The sequence below is a fragment of the Zonotrichia leucophrys genome, chromosome 3 (assembly GCF_028769735.1).
Source record: "Zonotrichia leucophrys gambelii isolate GWCS_2022_RI chromosome 3, RI_Zleu_2.0, whole genome shotgun sequence".
Classification (NCBI taxonomy): Eukaryota; Metazoa; Chordata; class Aves; order Passeriformes; family Passerellidae; genus Zonotrichia; species Zonotrichia leucophrys.
The window spans coordinates 28467796-28479267 of NC_088172.1; the positions used below are offsets into that span (position 1 = coordinate 28467796).

General features: G+C 40.1%; 1 protein-coding gene across 1 annotated transcript in view; it reads right to left on the reverse strand.

Annotated features, from left to right (window-relative positions):
* NOL10 (nucleolar protein 10) overlaps positions 1 to 7655 on the reverse strand; it is a 49225-nt gene extending 41570 nt beyond the window's left edge. Inside the window, exons 1-6 of the mRNA XM_064707718.1 lie at positions 7541 to 7655; positions 7031 to 7076; positions 6207 to 6305; positions 5364 to 5441; positions 3499 to 3536; positions 557 to 693 (exon numbers count right to left, since the gene is read on the reverse strand). Of these exons, the coding sequence (XP_064563788.1) occupies positions 557 to 693; positions 3499 to 3536; positions 5364 to 5441; positions 6207 to 6305; positions 7031 to 7076; positions 7541 to 7606 (464 nt within the window). The 5' untranslated portion in view covers positions 7607 to 7655. The remainder of the gene's footprint in view (positions 1 to 556; positions 694 to 3498; positions 3537 to 5363; positions 5442 to 6206; positions 6306 to 7030; positions 7077 to 7540) is intronic.
* Positions 7656 to 11472: the final 3817 nt, after the last annotated feature.

Consider the following 11472-nt stretch of genomic DNA (forward strand, 5'->3'; position numbering starts at 1 on the left):
GAGAAAAATGTGCATGTTCACCATTTATTCATTATACTTCAATATCCTACCAATTACTATTTTTCCAGGCAAAAGATGCATTAACTCATTTCTCAAGACCTTTTAATTTCCTGTGATTTAAGTTACATCTTGAATTTCTACTTACTTTGCTTGAAACCCTAAGAATCTAATTTTATTTTTACCATGTCTTTTCAGAAACCCAATTATGTGATTTAACTCACACTTCACAGCAATAAAACACCAACCAGGATAGGAAGTTATTTAATTTTCCTTAAATGCTAAACACTTTTAAAAACAATGCACTGACCTGCAGTTTTGAATACAAATTTGCAAATACATGATATACATGGTTTAAGAATAAAAAACCAGCTTAAAAATAGCATGGGAAACTGAACTAATTTTAATCTTCCCACATTTTCCACCCTTCACCATTTCCCTTATTATTTTAGAAGGAATTGTCACTTTTTCTGCTTTTTAATTCTCTAATATTTTAATGTTTATTTTATTATTGGAAAACACTGCTAACAAAACTGAAACAAAATAGTCCACTTAATACCTTGCTCCTACGAAATACAGGTCACATGATGGGTAGTGGTAAGAGAAATCTCTACCAAATTTTGGTATTCTTGTCTTGTAGTAATGGCCATGTTGTGAATGAAACTCCACAAATCTGCCACACTGCAAGAAGACAATCTGAAAATAAAATAGAAAGCACTGAAATATACAGAAACAGACAAGTATCTCTCCAACTTGTCTTTTAGCACAAACTTCAGTGATTCTTTTTGTTCAAACTCATGAAGGCTTATCACAACTTATTCAAACAATTTCTACTAAAATGACAGAATCAACTAGTGCTTCATTCTCACTAGCCACGGCAGAGTTTTGTTAATATACATTATATGAATATTCACAGGAGTAAATGAGACACCCTGAAAGTGACTGTGCAGTCAGAAGCAGCACAGTTATTTCACACTCTGTTGCACCAAAATTAACATTTCTACTTCCTTCAAGACACTGCAGTTAGTGATTTCTTCCAGGTACAAAGCTTTGCAGACACCAGTACATTCACATGGACTAGGCAGATGAGCTACACATCCTGATGCACAGCAGCATTCCAGTAAATGACACCAGTGATCTTTCTACATTTTTGTTCTTTGCCAACTGAATAAGAACATTGTTTTTTTTCTGAAACTTAAACAAACATCTCACTCCTGGAAAAACCTACAGGGAGGCATTACTAGAGAGCTCAACCTACCCCAGTAAATAAAATAGGCCAGGTTCTGCTGTTACACTCCTTATGGCAGGTTAACATGGCACATACCCACAGGAAGGGATACCCAGAGACAGGATCACCCCCATCACGTGCTGCACCTCAAACTATGGCACTGAGCAATGGAGGAACAGCTGGCCTGGCCCAAACTCATGCCATGCATTATAACCCCTGCCAAACCTTCGTCTCTGACCTCATCACTATTTAGCTTGGATTAGAGAAGTGATACTTTAGTTTAGCCTGTGTAGTACATGCATCTTCTAAAAACAGTACACAGCAAATATCTAAAATTTTCTACTGCTGAATTACGTAGCTAGCAATAAAAATAAGGATGAGAAACTCAGGGAAGTGAGGTGACTTTTAAGTTTAAAGTTAAATTTAAAGTTTAAGTTGAGTTTTATTTAAAGTTACTTTAAATCTGTCATCTTTATTTATAAATCTGTATAACTGTCTTACCGCTAATAATTTTCTATTTAAACACAAATTTCTATAATATTAGACTTGAATATATTAATGTTCTCTTCCATTAGTAGTGAATACAGCTCACTGTAAATTGTGTTTGTCATTTCTTCTTACTAAATTAATTTTGGTCCTCACCAGAAAACTACAACTAACAGTAGCAAATGCATTGGCACTGGTGTGTGGCAAAAACATTATGTGGAAATACAGGTCTCCTGGCAAAAGGCTGAGGGAAAAAATACACTACACTCTCTCCCAAGCCTAAAACTTAGTCCAAGTCTAATACTTTTAAACCTAAAACTTAGAAAGGCAGAGAAATGTAACTGGCCTTTTCTTTCATACAGATTCATACTCATCTGTATGAAAGAAAAAAGGTGCTCTCACTATGAAAATGCAAATAAGCCTCAAAGAAGCCTTAAAGGGATGGCAGGAACAGATTTGGAGAGACACTATTTTCCCTGGCTATGAAAGGATGCTGAGAGCACCAAGAGGGCTACCAAGACTGACAAGGGACAGAATCCAGGACAAAAAAAATCCCTCTTTCCAATAGCAACAGTAAAAACTCAAGATTTTCCTGGGCAGGAACTAAAAATTCTTTATGACAAGATAGAGCAGAATTGCAACAATTTATTCAGTAAATCTTTGGAACCATCATCCCTGTGGATTTTGACAGAAATGTTCAAGCATTAAAATGATATTTTAAAAGACCCATTCCAATCAATACTTCTATGATTCTAAAAATTTCAAGTGTAATTTCTCGAATATCGTTCCCTCTTTCTAACATGTCCACAACACTATGGCAGCCACTTGAAGTTTATTTTTCTTTCTGATGATTTCTTAAGTTTTAGTAAAATAAAACTGAAAACATAAAGATTACATGAAGTTGAAAAAGTAGGGCTTCAGCCTGAAATATAGCACCCATTTCAGCTGAAAACACACACATCTTTCTGTTCATAACCAGTCAGAAACATTTGGGAAGACAGCATGTTCCTCAGTCTCCCAAATGACTATTTGGAATGTAGAGCCAGAAACATCTTCCACTAGACAGACAAGTGGGAAGCTACTGTGAAGTATCAGCCATTACATTCTGCTACTTGAATTCATGCACTTCCTTGGAAATCTCACAGGAAAAATGCAAAAAAAGCTACAAGGCTAGATGATTGTGCCTCTGATCAAAGAGCAGTATTTATTAAAACAATCCTGTACCTGAAATGGTAAGGTCTTTTCACAGAAAAAAAAGCGTAAAATAAACACTTGGGTGATTCCTTCAGGTACAGCACTTCATTTAAAAATAAAACTAAAGAAAAAAGATATTACTTCTCTCCACAATTTTTGCTTCATATGCTTATCGTCATGTCTATAACAACAATGACAAATCAGGTTGCTAATTTACTCATAGCTATCTCACCTTCCAAAAACAATGTACGTGTGCATCACTTGGCACAAGGGATTGTGACTAAATGTTAGCTCAGAAAGAACAGTTAATTCCATTTTTCACATTATTTTGCTTGTAGGATAGATCACTATTTGAGGCTTTTCTCTCCAACAGACAAAAGACTTTAAAAGTTGTAAAGTAAATTATAGTACAAAGACACAAAGAAAACAAAATTTTAAAGGTGCTAAAATGTTTACCCTGTTTGCTGTTTTTAAAAAAACATTTTTCATCCAAAAGCTGTGTTGATGGACTGCCTTTACTATATATGAAAATACATTTTAATATACATACTAAACAATTCTTTTATTTATACACTGAAAACTATTAAACATACCTTTGAGTAATCATCTGATAAAATCTCAAATGTAACCACTAGAAGAGAGAGGAAGAGAATTTTGAGTCAACTAAGCAAGCAGTTATTTGCAAACATTGGCATAATCCTGAAAACATTTAAACTCATGCTAATCTTTAGTCATGTAAGTATTCCCCACAGGTGTCAATGCATAATGCAGGCATTAATCTTTAGCAAGATCTCTAATTATGTAACTTGATTTACAAAACAATAAGTAGTTTTCTAAAACTTTAGAAACATATGAAGCATCCTGTAATCTTTTTATTGTTCTTGTATACTTGACACATTCCTCAACACAATGCTCAACCACGAGTTTATCGGTGTGGGAAATGTCTAATCAAATGGTTTTCAGTAAGTGTGTGGTCCATGGAGCTTGGTAATCCATCAAAGATGATAAAAAATTTAAGAGTTTGGACATATATGCATAAACTTGCACATGCAGTCCTTCCAAGGGGTAAGTACTTTCACAAAAGAAGTTAAGGCTCAAAAAAAAATCACAAATGTGAAAGCTACTACACGTGTTGAACACTACCATATTGAACTTTGCCTAGTTTTAATTGAGCTGAGTTGGGAACATTAGGGAGTAGCTGCTTCAGCTAAATTAGTTCTATTTAAATGAGATAACTCATTTAAAGTTACCTGAAGTGACTCTATGCTAGACTTCAAATTAAACATACTTCTGCAGTCTACCAAGATGCCAATTCAAAAAAATTTACTTTAATTAGCAGCAAGCATTTATAATTACAATGACTTCTACTCTTTTAAAGAGGGTTTCACTCTTGCCATACGTTCCTCTCCCCAGCTTCTCTGAAACCCTGCCTAACACTGTTCCTTCACCCTACATGACTTCTTGTAGTCCTGAGGCAGAGAGCACAAAAACACCTCCATGCTCTTATTAAGATTTTTATTTCTTGCATCACTTTCACACACATCAAAGTTCAACCAGTTCAATTCTTCTGTAATGAATGTGCTCATCTCCTTATTGTTTTGGTCACCCCTACATCCCAGCTTTCAGTCATCAGTCTTCAAACAGAAAAACCTGAAATAACAACACACCCACCGCCCCTGCCACCACCCCCCTCCCGCAAAAAAAAAACCCAAAAACCAACTAAACAAAAAAAAATAACCTTCTAATTACTGAAATTTAAGCACCCTAAAAGCTCAGAGCTGTAGCAGCTCCTGCCCTCCTCTAACTGCCAGATGATTCTCCCTTTCCCATTGTCTAGATGGCTCCCTATTTTCCTCACCATAGTTGTTCTCCCACCAAATTAGTAGCAAATAAGGTGCAATTAGGGCCTTGGCCATGCTACCATCTACCCTAAGTATTTGTTTCCAGAGAACAAACAGAAAACCAAACCAGCAAACAAACAAACCGACACCCCCCTCCCAGAAGTTCACTTTACTCTGTAACTCACCTACTGACCTGGGCTCCAGAGAGAAAACAGAGCAACCCACAGTGTGTTCTCCCATCTTCCTGCTTCACAGAACAGGTAAGAAGGGAGATCTTGCCACCAGCCAGCCACTGAACCTTTGTCACATTCACCAAACAGAACACAGACTTCAGCCACATTCACTCTCTGAGCCCCAGACTTTCTGCCTCAAGGTAAATTTTACATCACTCACACCCTCTTTTCCAGGCAAGGAAAGAACTTTGAAATCAGAATAAAGGGGAAAATTCAGAGATGAAGACTAGATGGTTTTACTCTAGATTCCTGCATTCCCCTGAAGTTCATTCCGTCTCCTCAGCACAGAGAGCAGAATTTCTGCTGGAGTCCAACCTGAATTATGTATGACAGACATGTACTAACATGTACTATTATGTACCAACAGCCATGGCTTGTACTAACCTTCGGAATCTAAGCATCTTTCAAATTTCTGGGATAACTGATAGGTATCAAAACAGCGAACCCTGGGCTTGTAAGTTCCTGAAAGAGTAATTGGATGTTTGATTAAATAAAAAGTTAAACAAAAAGATAATGCAAAAGCATTTTTTCAAGTATAATGTCTTAGATATACAGGCTTTACTATAAGTCTTCTGACCTTCCCATAGTCTCTATGACAAGAAGAACACACCTCTAAGTAACACAACCTTACAGCCTGGTTTCTGTAAGCACCCTACTAGTATGCAGGTTCTCCTAGCTACCAGATATGTCCTACAGAATCTAGCAACACCTTCCAGTAAATCTGAAAGATCAAGGCTCTTTATGTTATTAACACCTATTAAAGTACTCATGTTTGGATCCCATTTTGACAGTCACAAAATGCAGATTATCCTCCTCCTATAAAACAATACTCAAACAATGATGTTCAGAAGTTATTTAACATACATACACTAAAAGTAATTCAGAACTTAACATATAACTGTATTATAGATGGATTTGTTTTATTAATTTTTTATTTGTATTATAAACCTTGGCAGCAGGGGAGTTGGATTAGATGATCTTCAATAGTGCCTTCCAACCCAAATCATTCTATGATTCTAAGAATGTATGTATTCTAAAGAGAAGTGTTCCACAGCACCACTCTCAAGACAGCTTTTCTATCACATGTTAAGAGTATGTTTCCAGCAGAATGTTAATTTCCACACTTTAAAATGAACTCTTAACAATTCTACCTGAAACACTCAGTCACTGCACCCAAGATTACCTAGGACTTTTGGCCTCTCTTAGAGAGACTGTTTGTTAACTCACCAACTGCCATAATATACTGTCCATCTCTTGATACCTTAATCTTTGTGCTAATAGTGGGCATTTCAAAGTCTTGAATAAGTTCAATTCTTCTACGGATATCTGTAAAGAAAAAAAATTGTAGAATTAGCACAATTCTATCAGTCTAAAAAATTGTAACCGTTTCCTAAGGAAGCATGTTGAGTTAATTGAGTACAGGGAATATCCTTTACAGATATTTTAAGTACCACATTATAAGCAGTTTAACACAGTCTGCTAACCCTGAGAAGCAGACTACCCCTGTGAAAAAATAAATTAGAACTGCCATGTAACTGCGTAACAAATCATTATACAACATAGTAGCAAATACTCATTGCACACTGTCACAATTAAGGCCTTGTATATAAGGTATTCCATACCCCATTACCTCTACCCATTTTTTTCTTGGTTAAGTTTCTTGTATAACACTTCCTGTGAATCCAAATAGCCTTTTTTATTTTGTGTAAGAAGCTCAGGCTAAAATGATGTAGTCCTGCTCCCTAAGATTAGCACAGCATCACAAAGAAGTTTATTGTCTGATTTTAATGTAAGGGACAAGATGGAATTCATCCATCATGTTTCTGTTACAATCCACAACCCAAATATTTAATGTCTAAAATTTAAAACACCACTGGTGATACAGTGTTCAGGTGAAGCTATATGAGAAGTCACAATAACTATCTGCAGTTTAATTCTGTAGTTTTTATGTTATGACTTAGGGATAACTTCTGTGTATCAGTCAGTGAGGAGTCTCCTCTGGGCCTGCACGTTATGTATGTGGAGTAGCCGAGTGCGAGGGGAAAACTCACCCACATCTTTCTTCTGCAAAGCTCTTTTCTTCCTGTCAGAGAGCCACTGCAAGCAAAGGCATACATCACTCTTGAGCTCATTATTCACACAGGAACCCGAGAATCAAAGTTTATCCAACCATTTGAAACATAAGACATTTAGGCCGCTAATTCTTTTTTTTTTTTCCTAATTATCATCCACTTTCCCTTCCAATGATAAACTTAACCATTCCACATCAAGAAAACGCACAAGATCGTGCTGCTTACGGGTCTGTGCACTAGCACCGCCGCAGCCAGAGGTTCACTCATTTAAACTGCATATCTACACTCATTTAAATGCATATCTAATGTATGAAGCACTCAGAGCTGTTTCCCGGTAACGATCCCAACACAAGCGCACATGGACCGGGGCAGCCCAGCCAGGCCGGGCCGGGCCGGTGCTGGGCCCCCGCGCCGGCACCGCGCCGGTCCGGCTCCCGCCGCAGGACCCGGGCCGGGCCGGGCCGGGCCTGTTCCCCACGCCGCCCTCACCTCCGGGAGGCTCCTGCCGGCGCTCAGGCTGTAGATCTTCACCTCGTTGAGGCTGGAGACCTGCATGGCCGCAGCCGCGCCCGCCTCTTCCCGGGCAGAGAGGAAGCGGAAGGCGAGGCGCTTCCGCCGGCTCGGCCTCACCCGGCGGCGTGCGGAGCCGGCGGGGAGGGCGGCCTGTCACTGCGGCCCTGCCCCTGCCTCACACCGGGGAGAACGGGGGAAGCAGAGCAAGCCCGCGGGACAGCGAGGTCCGCTGGCTCCGCAGCTCACAGCGAAGCAGCTCCGCTGCCGCCTCGTCCCTGGGCGCTGCCCGCGGTCCCGGCGCTGCTGGGAGTCGGCATGGGGGGAGAGGGCCGGAGCCGGGGCGGCCGTGAGCCCTCTCCGCAGGGCCCGGCCTGTGTCCGGACACAGCCTGTCTGTCCGTCAGGAGTGTCCGTCAGGCAGCTGTGGCGTCATTCTCCATGGTCTTCATGTGAACTCAGGAATGCAGGAGTTCTTCCTGCAGCCTTGGTGGAGGAGGGTAATTTTCTCGCCCCGTGGCAGACCGTGTCCCTTAGCCATGGAAAACAGTGAGTGCGGGATTTGCTGATCAGAACCTTGACAGCAACCGTAGAAAGACACATTCTTATTGCTTTGTAGCATCGCTGCTGAAAAAAGTAAAAAAGAAAACCAGTATGCAGAATTCCAACCATTCTTGTTCCAATTCACAGGATCAAAAGCAAGGACTGAAATGAGGTATATCCAGTCCATATGCGTGTTCAAGAAACAATGAAAATCGCAACTAAATTTTTAACAATGCATAACTCTGGCACTGAAGCAAACTGAAGCAGTTCCAAATAAGTCTTATGCATGGAGTATCACAACAATGCTGATACCAATATCACAACTAAAAAGAGCTCTGTTAGAGTGTTAGAGCTGAGATTCCTGGGAGATGAGCACACCTAAATACAGGTACCTGTAAGTTTAAGCTAGGTGTTTAAGCTCCCATTTCAGAAAACTAAGGCTGTACTTGCTTATATGTAGGTTGTCTAGTGACATCTGAGATGCCATAGGTTATCCAGGGCACCTGGATGGCACTGACACAAGACCGATGGAAAATCCAAACCCTTCTGTAGTGTAATCTGCAGGCAGGATGTGCAGGGACATCTCTGGTGGCATTAGAAGCTCACGCAGCTGAATCTCATCCCTGGTAAATTAAGCCTGAGGAGTGTGATGCAGCGGCCACTGAATGTTTTCTGTGGGGTGAGTTTGATCAGGTGCCACAGTCTGATTAGAGCACCATGAACTGTTAATAGACATTTAAAGCTGAATTGCTGAATTCACTTGTCCACAATTCTGGGTATTGTAAGGAATCCCAGATATCCATGGGAGCTTGGTTAATGTGACTTGGAATGTGCAGCAGACCTGTGTTATCTTAGAACAGCAGCTTGAAGGCACAAGAGGGTATTCCAGGGCACCTCAAGAGGCATTCAGCAGTCTGATGCCTGAACCTACAAAGAATTCCTAGAGGTGTAGAATGCTGAAGAGAGCAGCTTTCCTTCTAGTGTCAGTGTCATAATTGCCTAGGTAATTAATTCTGGTTATCTGTTGGAGAAAGTTGTCTTGGGATATTCTTCAAGTGGGGTATTTCAATACCCTTAATCATTGTCTGGAGGCAGAGTTTTGCTCCCTTGCTGTGGCACCTGAAGAAGTACTCACAAATACTGAGAGAGGCAAAGCCACAGAAAAGTTCATTGCTTTGGTGGATCAAAGGGAGCAGAAAGACACGTGATGATCATGAGGGAATTAGACAGCCCTGAGATCACATGGCACCACATGTGGGGCCAGCCAGGGAAATGAGCTGGCAGAGCTGTGTTACCACCAGACTGCAGCACAATCCTGGTCCCACAGCATGTCTGCCTGCTCCTTCCCCTCCACCTTCACTGCTGCCTCATCCAGCCTAAAAATATGTAATGGGGTAAAAAGAAAAAAGTTTGAAAAGTCACAGTAAACTGAGAAAATATGATAACGGAAAACATTCAACAGGACATTGCTGAGACATTAACATCATTCTTGTCTCTTTTCTTGTTAGTTTTATTTTAAAACAATAAATAAGTAGCATAAAATATTTCACTTTAATAATAGTAAAAATGCTATACAAAGGGGGAAAAATGGCATTCCTGCTATAAAAATGTTAAGGAATTAAGTAGTGTATATTGTAGAATCCAGAAATTCAACAACCCTACAGCTTGGATTTTACCTTATTTGTTATAACAAGCATGTGTACAAAAAAACATTCCTAAAATCTATCACCACTGCAGCAAGAAACTTGTCTCATCTGTTAGCACTAGTTTCAACTTACATGATTCTAAACTTAAGGAGATTATGAGAATGTAACATTTCTAAAATTAATTATGCAAAGCATTTCCACAGCTTGAGACTGCGACAAGGATCCAGTTAAAACTGTTCTTGGTTTGTGATGGGAAAGAACTGCCTTATCTAGGTGATCAGGTCTACTGTAACTTTCAGACCTGTAAGCTGTGGGTAAAGATAGGTATGATGTAGATACTTAAACATCAGTTAAGTATGTTTTCATTATTAAAATGTATAGTTTAAAGAAACAAACAAAAAAGAAGGATTAGAAAATAATTACTTCTTCTGTGAATGCCATCTCACAGATCAATATGTTCATTTTTTCCCATAACTTCTGGAACACCCTTTGTCATGCCCTAGGGGACGCTATGATTGAAAAGAATTAGAATAAAAAAAAAAAAAATCCCTACAAAATGGTTATTTCAGCTACAGATCTTCTCAGTATCTTTTTCTGACTGCTTTCAGTAGAGACTCACTTCCTCCACACATGAATTGCTTTTAATATATCACTGAAAATGTTAAAGAGAAGTAAAGGAAGATGAATCTTTGGCTAACCTAAAGAATCTATACATTTAGGGTTTAAGACCTTGACCTGCACATTAGCTACCTAAAGCATTATTTACATGGCATCATTCAGGATGCCTTGCATCAGCTGCTTCTTCCTAGTCCTGAAGACACTTTAATATTTCAGGGATATTCATTTAAGGTTCTTGGAAGTGTCAAGAGCTTCTGTGCATGACCAGACCTGCCTGCCTCCAGCATCTCAAACCCTCTCAGTTTATGACAGATCATGTAGAAAACCAAGAGCATCCTTCTGTTTAATTACTTGTAGGGGCATTATTTACAAAGAAACATGAGTTAAAAATACACATTTTTGGAAGAAAATAAGCCCCCAGTAATAGCAGAGTTTGCCTAAGCATGACAAGGATTCCTAAGTATTAGACAACTCAGCTGGAAGATGAGAACTGGATAACCCCCAGTGAAGGGGCTCGACTCCGTCTTGCAGAGGTGCCTCTCAGAGGCAGGTACCCAGCGTTTAGACATTTGTTACCTTCAGACCATGTCTGGATTAGAAATGCCTGGAGAATATAATTCCACACAACCTGTGAAATACTCCCAGTGTCTTAACCAAGCTTAAGGCAAGGTAAAACAAGCTCAAGAGTTGCTAAGGACTAAAAGCCACAGCTACACATGAAAGAAGCAGCATCACCAGGAACGAAACCATCTCTATTATGCTGAGTCCACTACATATTTGCTTCATTAAATGAAGCACTTAGGGAAGTCCCTGAAACAAGAGTTTCCTAGAAGTCTTTAATTATTCCGAAAGTTTCAGACTTGCTGAAGGTAGGCAGTGTTTAATAGAAACAAATGGCTTCTGCGTTGTTTGCGCCAGCAAATAGACAGCGAGGAGATGCAAAGCTGCCCTAGTCAGAGCTGTGACAGAGCTTTCAGGGCACCAGGCGCAGCAGCTCCCTGTGCTCCGGGAGGGAGCCCCGGCCCCCTTGCACCCCCCGTGGACGCGGCGGCCGCCTCGCTGCGCTCCGCCCCGACCCTGCCCGGCCGCCGCTCCGGGCACGGCC